Source organism: Pimephales promelas, chromosome 19 (genome assembly GCF_988280905.1).
Source record: "Pimephales promelas chromosome 19, fPimPro1.hap1.1, whole genome shotgun sequence".
NCBI lineage: Eukaryota > Metazoa > Chordata > Actinopteri > Cypriniformes > Leuciscidae > Pimephales > Pimephales promelas.
The window spans coordinates 13,307,198-13,323,659 of record NC_142787.1 but is presented as its reverse complement, the minus strand read 5'-3'; the positions used below and the strand labels follow the sequence as shown (position 1 = coordinate 13,323,659).

The window sequence follows — 16,462 nt, the reverse complement described above, 5'->3', positions numbered from 1 at the left end:
ACCCTTGTTTTTCTATTATTGTATAAACCTGAACAAAAATACTCTAATATTATTTTGATGCTATGAATAGGAAATCTGCCTTTATGTCCAATGCAATACGAAGGACTGGTAGCACAGCTTTATCGCCTTAAAAAGTGTTTTGTATTGTCAATGGTTCAGTGCTATCAGTGGTCTGTCTGCATGCAGGAGGCAGTAGATGTTAATGTACAGATCACTGTCCTGTGCATGTGTGCGATTCAGCTGTTGTGTTAATACTCTGATAAAGATTGCATAATTCAAGCATTTTGTAAATTATATATGTTTAGACCTTAATTTATTCATGATATTTGACTGAGGCCTTTTACATGGTGATTGGCATTTAGTGTCGCGCATTAAGTTGACGGTTGTCACGGGAACTGTGGTTGAAGCATCAGTCACCTGTTCAGTTTGCAATGCATTCTGGGTCATTTAACACGGACACTCGGCATCTGTGGACATTTGCATGACATTCAATTGTAAACTTGTTTTTAAACTACTTGGACATTGTAAAAAAATGTGTTACTTTATGGTCATACTACTTTTTGACATTGGAATTTGACAAAGATTGTTGGATTTTTATTTTGTAAATTATCGTTGTAATGGTTTGAGTATATTTACAGAAGATTGTTTTGTTCACTTACTTTGCATCAAAAGACTGGTTATATATGTTTTACAACTAAAGTGACCCAGCATGAAACAACAGTATCTTTTTTTAAAACCATACTTTTGTTGGAATACTTTAACTTTTAGTCTATTCTTTATTGACGTTAGTTTGCTGGAAGAAAATCTTTTTCAATCACGAATGACTATAAATATGATTTTTTCTGTCATGAGAACTGCAGTTTGGTCATGTTATGTTCTTGGACTGAAAATCCAGATGATTCATATGATGAAACATGCATACCTTTTCTATATTGTATTGATTTTGTTGGGTACACAGAAAATGCTGCGTTGAAGGAAATAAACTTTATTTCTAATAGAGTTATACGTTTCTCATTTACTAAAATAACAAACTTTGAAGTCAGATCACAAATGATAAGAGACTTTTGGGTTAACAAAAACTAGCCTTTTATTAACACTGTCGTGGCTGTAGGTAAAATATACAGAATGATTCAAAATGATTCATATTTTATGGTAAGAAAGACATTTTTTGGTTCATTTACAAAATTTCATATTTAAAGGGATTATTGTTATCCTAGCGTTAAAAAAGCTCCTGATATCTGAGAAGTCATTACGTGTCATCAGGCCTGTTGTGTGTAGAGGGAAGGGAAGGGCAGCTCTTCTGTCGGCTGCAGCCTGAGAGAGAACAACACAAAAGCCCTGAGAACTATAGCTCGTCTCTCTACAGCCTGCGTTACCCAGCATGCACTGCTCTTACCAGTTCTCAGGACTCCAAACGGTGTTTTGAGACTCCATGATGTGGAAAGTGTAAACATGGCGCGAGACGTCAGATGTGTTCGCAGCGCTGCGATGGACCACTTCCCCGTGAATCAGAATTGCTCCACCTACAGTATCAAAATATTTTTTATATAGTACTTTGATACACTACTATTCAAAAATGGGATTTTTAATGTAATAATGTCACAAGCGACACATTCAATTGATCAGAAGTCACAGTAACGACATTTATAAGTTTACATAAGATTTCTATTTTGAATAAATACTGTTCTTTTGAACTTTCTATACATTAAAAAGTCCTGAATAAATCAGTTTCCACAAAAATATTCAGGAGCACAACTGTTTGCAACATTGATAAAATTCAGAAATGTTTTTAGCAGCAAATCATCATAGAATGATTTCTGAAGGATCATGTGACACTGAAAACTGGAGTAATGATGTTGAAAATTCAGCTTTGAGCACAGGAATAAATTACACTTTAGCTTACATTCAGATAGAAAACACTTGCGTGACAAACCAACATACTGAACTTGTTGTATTTCTGAGACTAAATTAGCGTCTCCTCTGGCTTTCAAGCAACAACTCGGGTCAGACCCCTTTTCTAATTTTCATTACACGGACGATCAAAACTATGAAAAGCCTTGAGAAGACTTATTTAAAATAAGACTTCTATTGTTTTTAAGCTATCGCTAGCAAAGCTTAATGACAATACTAGGACAACATGTTAAAACAAATTCTAACAATGTGTTAAAATATTTTAGCGATGTGCTAAAAATCATGCTAGCAAAATGTTAACATGCTAATTTGTGTTAGCAATATGTTAAACATGCTAGCAAGCAACGTGTTAAATCATGCTACCAATATGTTAAAACGTGCTAGCAATGTGTTAAATCGTGCTACCAATATGTTAAAACATGCAAACAATGTGCTAAATCAAGCTATCAATGTGCTCAATTATATTAAGAACATTCAAAACATGTTAATGTGTTAATCCTGTTAGAAATGTGCTACCAATATGGAAATCCATGCTAGCAAAAGTGTTAAAATATGCCTGCAATGTGCCAATTCAAACTAGTAAAGAGTTAAATCATGTCAGCAACATGCTACCAACATGCTAATTTCTAATAGCTTTATGGTAAATCATGTTAACATGCTAGCAATGTGCTAAATCATGCAAACAACATGCAAAACACATGCTAACGGTGTGTTAAAACATGCTAGCAAAATGCTAATTCATGCCAACAATGTATTTAAATCTGTTACAATTACAAACAGCTCAACAAAATGTAAAACATACTAGGAAGCATATACAAATACATATACATTTCATATACATATACATTTCAAACTTTCAGACAAGGCTTTGTCAAGTTTGACAAAGTTTTCTCTCCAGTTTTAAAACGTAATATTACACAATATTACGTTTTTTACTGAATTTTTGATCAAATAAATGATGCCTTGGTGATATATACAGTATATATATATATATATATTTATATGTCATACATATATTAAAAACTGTTTAAAAACAACATTAAACAGTTTCAATAACTCACCTTTTTTAACAGGAGCCGGAACGAAGAGATTGTCGTCATAATTCTTCTCTCGGCCAATGAAATCAGTCAGAGGAAACGTGCCTTTGGGTGTCCGCACCATTCGCCTAGTAATCCCATCTTTCACGCACAGGAAACTCATTTTAAATACACACATTTGTGCAAAACAAAGCTTCCCTCCAATAGCATACATGCCCAACACGAATCTGCTTGATGCGTTTGAAATTACCACAGTGTGATCCCGGTATGAACCACAGACAGCCGTTCTCGAGTGTAGCATCTTCCAGAGCGATCCACAAGCCAATCACCCTTCCTAGAGGCTGTGTGTAAAGGAAGGTGGCGTCCTGGTGAGGTGTCACTGAAGTCAAGGGTCAAAGGTCAAAATAGTGTTTTTATATTGCTTTCTCATAGGTTAAAGATGTAGGTGAGTCTTACCTTCTCCACCAATCCCTGGTTGCTGTTTACAGAACAGAAGAGGCGAGTAATGAAAATATTACCCTTACAATGAATGTAAGCATAATTTATAAGCAAATATATTATTAACTCTACCTTAAAGATGTACATACTCTGCAGAATAACTGGATTTATCAAGCCGAGTTTCTTACCCAGGTTCTGCAGCAAACACACACACACATTATGACTGAAGTGTCTTAAGAGTGAAGTATATTTGGCATGATCATGTTTTTTTTGTTTAAACAGTGGATTGCTAGTCTCAGTTTGAAACCAAACTAGTTTGGGTCAGTGTTATTTCAGTATTATTTATACACTTTTAGTATTTATAAATACTTTAAAAGAGTTTTTGAGCCCTAAAATGTCTCTTAAATCTTCCAATTAAAACAAATGAGCTTTTATATGAAGACCACAATTTACATTCGTTAACATGGGAGTTTGGTCATTACTTGAACTTTTGGTGAGTGGGTGACTGCTTTAAACAGCGGCTCATAAGCGTGGAGAGCTGTGGGAAGGATAAAACACAGAATTTTATTTCACCGTTTAAATATGAATGTCTTAAATATGGCGTGTCATTTTCTTAAATACCCACCATGTCCAATTTTATTCAAGGAATGTTCTTTTGGCACAATGAACTCTCCTGAAAACACAAACAGATTCATTATGGGATGAATTTTCTGGGAGTTTTTATTTACATCTCAGCACAACAAACCTTTATCATCAAACACGCCTTTCTCAAAGAAGAAACGGATCTTGTCTCCACTTGTGATGAAATAGTCTGCATTTCCCTGGACAAACACAAAATATGACAAGATATGACTGATTTGACCGCTTCTAAATGTACATGGATTTACATGGGATTTTTTTTTCCAGCATGGTTGGTAGTATGACAGCATTATTAACTAATTCGGGCAACTACATTTACCTGGAGTCAGTGATCTTACCTGCATCTTGACCCAGGAATAATTGGTTGCATGTGGAAAGTAATGCGTAGAAGAACGTTGATAATGACACTACTGTAAGTGCATGATTATGATGAGGCAATGATGAGGACGCTGTTTACCTGTGTTTTCAGCTGCTCTTCGTGGTCAGTGGAGAACTGTATCCTGCAATGTTCAGGAACGTCCATCCGGTCAATAATCTCGCTCATTCGTTCCCGTAAAGCATCACATTCCTCTGGGGACAGAAGCCCGTCCAGCACCAGATAGCCCTCATCCTGGAACTATAGGGTGAAAACAGTATAGAAACATATTCGGTCTACATATGCAAATTATATATACCCAATTTGGACAAAAGCATAATTTTCTCTTTCTGATATCACAAAAAAAGTAGCAAAAAGTTCCTTTTTTTGTACATAGATCTTACTATAGTAATGTATGGTAATCTCTAGTACCATGTAAATACAATGGAATACATTCATTTTGGATCATAGTATTATATGTCAAAATACCGTGGTATTACCATTCTTGTACTGGCTATAACTCAAAAGTGAACTTGGGCAGCAAAAACAGTTGATTTTTCTTCACTTTTCCTTTTTTATTCTTAATTTTAAATGTGTTTAGGTATGTCATAGGCATTGCGTAGATACACCAACTTGAAAATGTTGTATGCATTGGGTGGAATACAGACGACGATTAAAAAAACGATTAGGCCTACACCAGGCCCTTCAAATGTCAGGATGATTTTGAAATCATCTGGACACTAATAAGTGAAACCGTTTAAATATGTTAATTCCAATTATTCCTGACAAACAGAAATCGGTCTTATCGATCTTTACAACAACGACTGTGATTGATTGGGGTCACCGTGATTTTGCCAAGTAAGACATGGTCCTGGATCAACATTCCTGGCCCAAAATGTAGTCCAATCCCTACCCCTAAACCTAACCCTACCCATAACTTTTCCCTAAATCAAAGGGTAATGAAAGGTGAATAACACTGATGTTTAAGTTGGCTACTTCACCCTGGTTCTAAGCCTAAACTTGACATAAACTGTAAACTTGTCCCTCAAATCTGATTGGTTGACTGGAAAGTTGTTCCAGGGTTGATCCAGGATTCCAGGAAGATTGATCCAGGAACATGTGGTACTTGGTGATATCACGTTCACCGATTGATTAACCTGTCTTCAACAGCAATGAGAAAAGTAACAGATGTCACGTGACACACACTGTACTACTTATACGCAGCCAGCCGTTAAACAAAACCATACTGAAGAGTTAAAAATGTGTAAATTATCACTTAAGGCTCCACCCATTTCACGGTCCTATTTTCATGGCACATTCCAGCCTCACAGCTAGTCCTGTTTCTAGCGAATTACGCAACACATCCACTTGAATTATCCATTATTACAGATTTTTATTTATTTTGAGCATTTTTTGCAAGCATGCACGAGGCGCTAGCCAATGAACACTTTAAATATAAAGATGAAAATGTCATCTAATAGCAAGTAAAGTCGTAAAAGTGCGTTTCTGATTTACAAACACATAACACAATGACAAAACAATAGGACAATATGTGACGTATTTAAGAGTTATTGCAGCAATTTAGAGACAATGTATTACCTTTTGCACGTCTTGTTGTGTCAAAACATCCATGCTGAGGAAGACAGTCTGAGAAGAGGGCTAAAACGGTTCGGTTGTCTAATCCATCCAAATCTCTCTCTCTCTCTCTCTCTCTCTCTCTCTCTCTCTCTCTCTCTCTCTCTCTCTCTCTCTCTCTCTCTCTCAGCAACCACGTGGTTGCACCATGTCAAATACATTAAACTGTAACTTGTGATGCAATAATTGGATTTTGAACAGTAACTCTTTCACTGGACTGCAAGAAAGTCAGATGTGCATGAATAACTTGAGTCACTGAGGGTCCAAGTGAACCTAAAAGGTAAACATATGCCTCCAAATTCCAGGTAAAGGGTGAACACAACCCATATTCTGTCCTGTGGAGGATGAAAATCAATTTGTTTGGCAGATCATTATATGAACGATTACATGAATTGGACACAGTGTTGAAGACTTCACAAAAGAGAGTCTGTGTTTAGTCAGTTTTTCAATTCACTTTCATAAAAGTTAACCCTTTATCATGTATGAGCCAATCATTAATTATATTGACTAATGTAAGTTCTCTTACGAGAGGTTCTCTCGTATTGCGTAAGCTAGCTTACGCTACGGGAAAGATTCATCTTTGCTGAGAAGTTGAAGCCAAAAAATTATTCCATAATTTTGTAATCATTGTCAACGCAGTCTCTTCTGAGGCAGACCATGAGCGGGCTAGCTAGCGGCTCATTGGTTCGCTCAGAGAGAATGCACGAACCTATGGGAGAGCGGCGCTGAGTCCGCGGCCAATGAGCGGACGGCGCTCGCTTACTGCGTCACAGCCCGCCAAAAGGGGCGTGGCTACAGTGTATAAAGGTAGCTCTCCCAGCTCGTTCGTTGATTCTGTTCATTTCAGCGAGCTACACGCATCCGCTGTTCTGGGAAGAAGCCGCCGTCGTTGAGAAGGCACCGTCTAGCGAGCTCCGGAGTCTGAGGAAGCCGGCCGTCTGCCACCTTCAGCCGCCCAGCAAGCTAGCGCCATCCGACGCGTATCCTTTTTTTCTTGAATTATTCCTAAAAGAGCACGAGCGTCTTTTTAAAGATGCCTCGTAATTCCTGCGGCTCTTGCCGCTCTCCGCTCGAGGATGGAGACCGCCACCCCATCTGCGCTCTCTGCCTCGGAGTGGAACACGCAGAACTCGCCCTCGCCAACGGAGGATGCGACCACTGCGAGGACCTGCCGCTGTCAACCCTGCGGGCTCGACTACAGGCGGTCAAAACCGCTCCAGCGCCGCCTCTTACTTCGCCGCGGAAGAAGAAACGCCGCTCCCAGAGGCCGCCGGAGCCCTCTGCGGATCCATGTGGGCCGCCGCCGCCGCCCACCGACCGCTCTCCCTCTCCGCCCCTGCCGGACTTACAGTTGCCGCCGAGTGGCCGCTCTGTCGCCTCCGAGGACACCGCGGATGAGAAGGACTCTTGTTCGCTGCACGCTTCGGACAGCGAGGATTGGTCGTCGATTGGCTCATCGACGAGAGAGTCTGCGGGGACCCGCGCCGGCATCGAGGAGGAACTAACAAAGAGCTCTCTCCAGCCCAGTCAAACTATTTCGTTCCTCGGAATAGATTTGAGCTCTATCACGATGACGGCTCGCTTATCCACACAGCGCGCGCGCCGTGTTCAGCGCCTAGCCGCCTCGTTTCAGATGGGTACCCTTACATCCCTGAAATCGCTTCAGAGGATGCTGGGTCATATGGCTTCAGCCTCCGCTGTGCTACAGCTGGGTCTTCTGCACATGCGCCCCCTTCAATTCTGGTTAAAGAGCCGCGTATCCCACCGCGAGTGGACGACGGGCCGCCAGATGATCAGGATTACTCAGACTTGTATCACTGCACTGCAGCCATGGGCAGCAAGCGAGTGGTTTCAGAGGGGCGTTACCATGGGAACATTCTCTCGCCGGAAGGTCATCTCGACAGACGCATCCAACTCGGGTTGGGGAGCGGTTTGCGAGGGCTCACCGGCCGCCGGCCAGTGGTCGAGCCACGAGAGTTCCTTACACATAAACTGTCTGGAAATGATCGCGGTCGAGAACGCGCTGCTGTGCTTCCTCCCGCGCATAAACGGTCACCACGTCCTGATTCGCTCCGACAATATGGCCGTGGTATCATACATCAACCGTCAGGGCGGCGTCAGATCCAAGAATCTCTTTCATCTGACACGCCGCATCCTATTGTGGTCCCAGAGTCACCTGCTATCGCTCAGAGCGACGCACGTGCCGGGCCATCTGAACGACGGTCCAGACAGGCTGTCCAGGAACCTGGTCTCCCCCGGAGAATGGTCCCTGCACACTCATACAGTCCAAACACTGTGGCGCCTATTCGGCAGAGCGGAGATAGATCTTTTCGCGTCAGAAGAGAACGCTCGCTGCCCAATATTCTTTTCAAAGAGCGAGGACGCGCTAGCCCAGGATTGGCCCCGCCGCCCGCTCTATGCTTTTCCCCCGATTTCTCTGCTACCGCAGGTCATTCAGAGAATCAGGGACTCACGCCACTCGGTGCTCCTTATAGCCCCGCGCTGGGAGAATCAGATTTGGTTCCCGGAGCTAACGCGGCTGTCACAGACAGCCCCGTGGCCCATTCCAATCAGAGCAGATCTCCTCACGCAAGCCCGCGGCTCGATCTGGCATCCCCATCCACAGCGCTGGGCGCTTCATGCATGGGTGACCAACGACTACGCGTCGAACTGCCAGAAGGAGTTTTGAACACGATCAAACACGCCAGAGCGGATTCTACCAGAAAGCTCTATGCTGCTAAATGGTCTGTGTTCTCTAGATGGTGCACCGACAAGAATTTGGACCCACGGACGTGCGAGGTTTCGTCTTTGCTTGTGTTCCTTCAGGAGATGCTGGATAAGGGCAGGTCCCCATCCACTCTTAAGGTTTACGTGGCAGCCGTCGCGGCGTTCGCTGAACCCCGGCACGCCCAGTCTCTGGGCAAAGACGAGCTAATCATCCGCTTCCTCAGGGGAGCCAGAAGGATGAACCCCCCTCGCCCCCCTACGGTGCCGGTCTGGGATCTTTCTATAGTTCTAGAAGCTCTGAAAGCCCCACCGTTTGAACCACTTGAGTCCGTGGAGCTAAAATACCTCTCGTTAAAAACCGTTCTTCTGACGGCTCTCGCCTCAGTAAAACGTGTGGGGGACATTCACGCGCTGTCTTCAAGCGCCGCGTGCCTAGAGTTTGGACCGAGTGACTCCATAGTCATTCTAAAGCCTAGACACGGTTATGTTCCAAAAGCGATTGGTACCCCTTTCAGGGCGCAAGTCATCTCTCTATCGGCGCTGCCTGCATCCGATAGCGAACGTGACGCTGACCGCCTCTGCCCGGTTCGGGCTATCAGAGTGTACACTACACGCGTTGCCGCGTTCAGACGCTCGGAGCAGCTGTTTGTGTCGTTCGGTGGCCGCACCAAGGGACTAGCCGCCTCGAAACAGACCCTATCCAGGTGGATAGTAGACGCGATTGCCTCTGCTTATGCCGCTAAAGACCTGCCTTGCCCTCTGGGCATCAGGGCTCATTCCACCAGAGGCATGGCCTCATCGTGGGCATGGTCCTGCGGGATTTCCATTCACGACATTTGCGTGGCTGCGGGATGGGCCTCCCCCTCCACCTTTGTCAGATTTTACAACTTGGAAGTTCCAGCCTTACAGGCGAAAATTCTGGCGGTCTAGTACTCACAGCCCTCCTATAGAAGCCGCACTATCGGGAGTTCCATCACACCGGCTCACCCCTTGTGTTCCCCTATGTGCTTATGCATTAGCCCACACATCACGGCCCGCCTTCGCCGGCCGCCTTGGGCGTTTTTTGCACTAGATAGTAACGGCCGCTATGCTGGCCGCCGTATTATCTTCATCCACTTATAGATTCCCCCGGTATCCCCTGGGATGCTTAGTGGTTACTTAGCGCGCACGGCGTTGACCAGGTGTTCCCGTAGCGTAAGCTAGCTTACGCAATACGAGAGAACCTCTCGTAAGAGAACGAATCGGTTACCTAACGTAACCTCGGTTCTCTCTAGATGAGGGAACGAGTATTGCGTTCCCGGCCGTGCTTGCGCCAATAGCGTTTCGCTTCATGCTACAGAATCAACGAACGAGCTGGGAGAGCTACCTTTATACACTGTAGCCACGCCCCTTTTGGCGGGCTGTGACGCAGTAAGCGAGCGCCGTCCGCTCATTGGCCGCGGACTCAGCGCCGCTCTCCCATAGGTTCGTGCATTCTCTCTGAGCGAACCAATGAGCCGCTAGCTAGCCCGCTCATGGTCTGCCTCAGAAGAGACTGCGTTGACAATGATTACAAAATTATGGAATAATTTTTTGGCTTCAACTTCTCAGCAAAGATTAATCTTTCCCGTAGCGTAAGCTAGCTTACGCAATACTCGTTCCCTCATCTAGAGAGAACCGAGGTTACGTTAGGTAACCGATTCGTTTTTCACCGTTCAAGTGAATTGAATGACAGATTTAGTAATTTTCTGTGTATTGTAATATAAATTTAACTAACTAATGCTGTGCAAGCTCCATTTCTGAAATACATCATTTTCTTTTCAGGCTGGCATTTAAAGGAATAGTCCGTCATTTACTTTCACCTTAAAGGACAACTCCGGCGCAAAATGAACCTTTAGTCTAATTACACATTGTTACCTAGTCAACCGTTATCTGAGATTTGTTTTCATGATTGCCGAATGTAAATAGTTTTATCTCTAAAAACAGTTTAGCCTATAACGCTAGTATAATGCTAGTATATAGGGCATAGAGTAATGACAAATAAAAATCGCTTGTTATTACCCCTAAAAAGGCTCAAAATAGCCCCATACCAACACGACACCATAATAAGGGTCCCTACATTCAAAACGAAGCATTGAGAACTTTGTCAGTGTCCATACAGTTTAATAAGAAGATATTTTATACACACAGTAAATTTCGCGAATACAGGAAGAAGCCATCTTGGAAAAATAGTCTCTACCAGTAGATCTACAAACGCCGATCCAAGTGCGCTGGTGAGATGTGAATAAGGTGATAAAGTGAGCGCGAACAGTAGGCTACGTGTACATATTGAAGACAAATAAACGGTTTGTGTTTGTGTTTCTTCTGGAAACAACGGACCATATGAGATTCTGCACAGTTCAGCGCACTTGGATCGGCGCTCGTAGATCGACTGGTAGAGACTATTTTTCAAAGATGGCTTCTTCCTGTATTCGCGAAGTTGACTGTGTGTATAAAATATCTTCTTATTAAACTGTTTGGACACTGACAAAGTTCTCAATGCTTCGGTTTGAATGTAGGGACCCTTGTTATGCTGTCGTGTTGGTATGGGGCTATTTTGAGCCTTGTTGGTGGTAATAACAAGCGATTTTTATTTGTCATTACTCTATGCCCTATATACTAGCATTATACTAGTGTTATAGGCTAAACTGTTTTTAGAGATAAAACTATTTACATTCGGCAATCATGAAAACAAATCTCAGATAACGGTTGACTAGGTAACAATGTGTAATTAGACCAAAGGTTCATTTTGCGCCGGAGTTCTCCTTTAACAACTTTATTCTGTGGTTGTCTGGGAAAATAATTGCACTTAGTAACATAAGGGGACTCTTTGCAAACCAAATTTCTCACATTTTATAAAACTAAAACCAAAAAACACGGAACATGTTGTTTTAACTTTTTCTCTGGCAGCTGTTTTGTGCATCTTGTTCGTGTTGCATTTAAAGGGATACTCCACTTTTTTTTTTTTGGAAATAGACTGATTTTACTACTCCCCCAGAGTAAAACAGTTGAGTTTTACCGTTTTCGAATCCATTCAGCTGATTTTCTGATATTTAGGTATTCAGGTGAAAGTAATGACGGAATACATTTGTTGAACTATTCCTTTAAATACCAGCCTGAAAACATGCAAACAAAAAGAGAAACGGCCGGCCACATAAAAAAATAAAAAATAAAAAAATTATCTTAAAGGTCACACATGTTTGTAAAGACATGGGTGAGTAAATGATAAAGATTTTATTTTTTGAGTAAACGGTCCCTTTAAATCCTTGCATGTTTTGATTTAAAGTGATATTTACCTTAATTATAAAATGTCTATCTATTTACTATACTTTTGATGAAAGTTAATACAGCTCTTTCCATACAACCACCATTTAAGGGATCCCAAAATGAATGAATAAATAATTAAAACTCCAGTAAATTAACCGTCATTATTCATTGATAATATTTCCATCTAGTACTTTTTTTTCAGAATAACGACAATATTTTAGACCGAGGGAGAATTAAGTAGGGTCTACATTTAGATTTAGAAAGTCGTGATTTTTCGGTGTTTTTTGTATTTGCATATTACCTCTTCACCTGCAGTGGGCGCCAGCATCACACAGATAACACACGGTTCTACTTAAAGGGACAGTTTGCCCAAAAATGAAAATTCTGTCATACTCTACTCACCCTCAAGTTGTTCCAAACCTGGTTGAGTTGTTTCATCTTCTGCTGAACAAAAAAGAAGATATTTGGAAGAATATGTGTAACCAAACAGTTGATGGGCTCCACTGACTTCCATAGTTTCCCTTTAACTTCTCAGCTGTTTTTGAAGAGTCTGTTTGAGGAAGAGGGGGGAGGGGAGGGGGGGGGGGAGGGGAGGGGGGGGGAGGGGAGGGGGGAGGGGGGGGAGCGAAAGCTGATAACCTAGCAGTTTAGACGTTTGCGCCACTTAACAGAAACGCTAGTTTAAATCTTAAACCAGATGGACGAAAAAGTAGACAGCTGCTCATTTCCGACGAATAGTACATTCTAGCAGAAAGTTGATCGAGATAGAATGCTTTCCACTTAATGAGAAATCTCCAACATGTTGTCATTTCATTGTGACGGCTGTGCAACATTGACTTACAGACCGTTTCAGTCAGCATTTGAGGAAGTGTCAAGTGCATACAAACCTAAGAAAGTTTGTTTTGATTGAACTGGCTGCCGTTTGGACGGTCAGCTGACTTCACTGACAAAAAGAGAGAGAAGTGGATGAATGGGAGCTTTCATGTGGCGACTTACTCACCTCTACCAATCAGAAACAGAGAGCATGTTCAGTGTGTGTGTGTGTGTATGTGTGTGTGTTCAGGGGTGTGGCATTCAAGAATGTGTGAGTGTAGGTGTCTGCTCATTCATTCTCAGTCAACAATGCCACATGTGGCCATGACTTCACATTCTAAAAGGATCTAAAAGGAATAATTCACTCAAAAATGAAAACGATCCCATAATTTACTCACGCTCAAGCCATCCTAGGTGTATATGGCTTTCTTCTTTCAGCCAAACACAATTGTAGTTATTAAACAATATCCTGGCTCTTCCCAGCTTTGTAATGGCATTTAAGAGTTTTTGAAGCTCCAAAAGCTTATTTTGTAAGACAAATATATCCATATTTAAAACTTAATTAATAATAATCACTGGCACTTGACTTTATTCCTTGCAATTCCTAGTTTAGATGTAAACTAAAGTCCCTAGCCCTTGACACTAATTTAGAATTGCAAGATATAAATTCTGTAATTGCAGAAAAAGCCAGAATTTGATATTTTCCCCAGATATAAACTCGCGTCCAAGAAAAAAGTCAGAATTATGAGGTAAAAAGTTTCACTTATTTTTTTTTATAATTTTAATTTTATTCCGATATGGAAACAAGCTTCCATAAATGTGACATTGCATGTGTAATCCGAAATAAAATGTATAAAACTAGTTCGTTTTTCATCAGAATATCAGCAAATATGCATGGAAACAATTACATTTGTAAATCTATTTTAACACATGCTTTCTCATTCTGTATTCTTTATTTGCTGAGAGAATAAAACCAAAATTAAAATTTTCCGATGTTATATTTAAATTGATGATCATTTTCCGACCACATGATTTAGAAAGCAGTTTCTCTTACCTCACATCAGTGTTTTATTAGGTCTACTTTTATCTTCTAAGCCATTAAATCACATATAGCTAATTAACTAAATGTATACATATACACACACAAACTTCAAATGCTATATGCAATTAATCGATTTGACAGCACTAAAAATAATATAATTTCAATTATAATCTGATTTATTATAGGACACAATTAAACTAATATCTATACAAACTGAATTCAAACCTAATGTAGGGTTAGTAACTAATAATGCAAGTCTTAGCAACAAACTATTGTTGTTTTACTACTTAAAAAGCGACAAATAAAACGTTCGGCCCAATTTCCTGAGAATGACCAGTGTGTGTGTGACTTAAGAAACATGAAAACACATTTAAATGTATATCAGAAATTTTTACTTGGTTTTGTTTAACGCCATACTGTGTACATTAGGCAATCTTCCCAACAAAAGAAAAGTTCAAATAAAAATCATAAAATAAAATCATATGAACATGTACATATAAAAACAATTCATTAACGCATAGGATTTTTGTACTTGCAAACAACACAATTTGCACGCGTCTTTCCGTTTCGTTTCTTTTTGTTCTTTCTCTTATATTTTTTTGTAAAATTATAAAACTTACAAACGTAAAATGTACACTTTTTCTTTGAGACGACCTCCAGCATTCAGCTCAGAGAGTTAAGGCCATGTTTGCTACAACAACAGTCATCATGACGTCATCATTCCCTTCGAGTCAACGTGCATCTCACCTGATCCGAACTCGAGTCAGTCCAAGATCGTTTTGATCATCAGAGCATTTGAGTTCGCAGTTTCTATATCTTTGCGTAGTCTGTGGAGTGTAAGATTTTAGCAAGACATTTTTAAAGAGTTTGTGGCATCCTATTCATCTTTAAAAGCATATACAGTTATAATCAAAATGATTCAACCTCCATTGCCTATCAGGTTTATTGGCATACTTTACAGACTTTTAGCAAAAGTGGTTTCCACAACTTCTGCCATTTCACTTACTTTTGCTTGATTTGTTCTTTGCAAACAGTCTGTAGATTTTGCCAACAAACAGAGATTGAGTTTTTTAAATTACAACTTTATGTAGTAAATTTTGTATATGACCTTTTTGGCATTTATTTCTGTGGGTATTATCTTGCAGAGGTTTAAAATGTAAAATTACATATCTGATAACTCAGCTGGCACATTCATAAACAGTCGACCCTTCCCTGAATGGATGCAACCGCCAAGTAAATAATCCACAAAGCACATATTGCTTGTTATATCTATGCATTCCCATAAAGCCACTGCTTTAACAGGCACTCGCACCCACATGTTCACCATGTTGGTGTTGTTGTCATCTATATGCATACCCCTCCGTGCCTGTAGGGGGCAGTACATGAATGACTTGACCTTGCAAAACGTGTTTGTGTGTATGAGTGGATCAGTGTATATGTGTTTCTAAGGACAGATGGCACCCTGTCCACAACTTCCCTTCATACGGACGAGAAACAAATGCTTGTTCGCCCAAATAAAATGAATTAAAAATCATTAAAAGAATGAAAGGAAAGCAGAAAGACCACATTAAGAGTTTCTTCTCTTTCACCCGTCTCACTCAGGCTTGTTCTTTGTCGGCTCTCCACAGCTGCTCCTTGACCTCCGGTGGTAACGTGTTGAAGAGATCTTCCTCCACGATCAGCCCGGAGCGCTTGAGAAGTCGACATTCGGAGAGCTCCACCGGTAATCCCTCCAGCCGGTTCCCGCGGAGCTCCAGCTGCGTCAGGCCCGTTAACTCTCCGAAACGCGACGGCAACACCGTAAGGCAGTTATTTCCTAGATTCAGCGTCCGCAGCTTCTTACACTGGAACAACTCGGGCGGCAACGTCTCGATCTGAATCAGAAAAAGACACGATTAACACTCAATCTCTGCTATGCGATTCTCTTTGATGAATGTGGAAATGGGAATCTGATGACCGCAAATAAACATTTCGGTAACACTTTACAAAAGGTTTATAGGGCTTGGGCGTCGTGACGTCATTACTGGCGTGGCGGCCATGTTGGCAGCTTCGCGCATGTAAACATACAGCAAGTCGAACGAGTAGAAGCAGCCGAGTTGGGATAAAGAAACGAAAAAAGATGTTAAAATCCCTTTAAGGTTGTGGAATTTAACCGTGAAATATTAAATAGGGAAGCCAGTGACCGGTATGTGGACTAAACCGGCACTTTTAACGGTTTGGATGCATATGAAATTTCAGTAGCACCTCAATGCAGCACATGAGATCCACGGGGAGGAGTCGGATCAAGATCCAAAGGGTGGAGATGGGTAGGATTAGGGTTGGGTTTAGGGATTGGGGTGTGTTTAGGGATCAGGGGGTGGAGTTGGGTAGGTTTAGGTGTATGTAAGGATCTGGATGCGACTCATTCATGTTCCGCAGTGAGAACCATCTCTGAAATTTCCCACAAAGAGTCGGCAAACAGTAGGAACACAGTAATCCGGACAGATAGTTAGTAACGTTAGCCGTCATCCCTCACGTTATTTCCGGGTTTCTCACGTACTTGAGCTCTTTTCCCGCTGTCTTCCCGTTTTAGTATTTTCC

General features: G+C 41.5%; 2 protein-coding genes across 2 annotated transcripts in view; both read right to left on the bottom strand.

Moving 5' to 3' along the window:
- Positions 1-1,062: 1,062 nt before the first annotated feature.
- On the bottom strand, positions 1,063-6,120 carry phyhd1 (phytanoyl-CoA dioxygenase domain containing 1). The gene is made up of 11 exons (XM_039661070.2): positions 5,980-6,120; positions 4,483-4,641; positions 4,132-4,207; positions 4,012-4,059; positions 3,869-3,924; positions 3,519-3,581; positions 3,405-3,426; positions 3,199-3,327; positions 2,973-3,089; positions 1,397-1,523; positions 1,063-1,314 (listed from the first exon to the last, which is right to left on the bottom strand). The coding sequence occupies exons 1-11, from the start codon at positions 6,010-6,012 to the stop codon at positions 1,260-1,262; spliced, it is 885 nt and encodes a 294-aa protein (XP_039517004.1). The 5' UTR covers positions 6,013-6,120; the 3' UTR covers positions 1,063-1,259.
- Positions 6,121-14,987: 8,867 nt separating this feature from the next.
- lrrc8aa (leucine rich repeat containing 8 VRAC subunit Aa) overlaps positions 14,988-16,462 on the bottom strand; it is a 34,407-nt gene continuing 32,932 nt past the window's right edge. Inside the window, exon 7 of the mRNA XM_089123454.1 lies at positions 14,988-15,756. Coding sequence (XP_088979580.1) covers positions 15,481-15,756 — 276 coding nt within the window. The 3' untranslated portion in view covers positions 14,988-15,480. The remainder of the gene's footprint in view (positions 15,757-16,462) is intronic.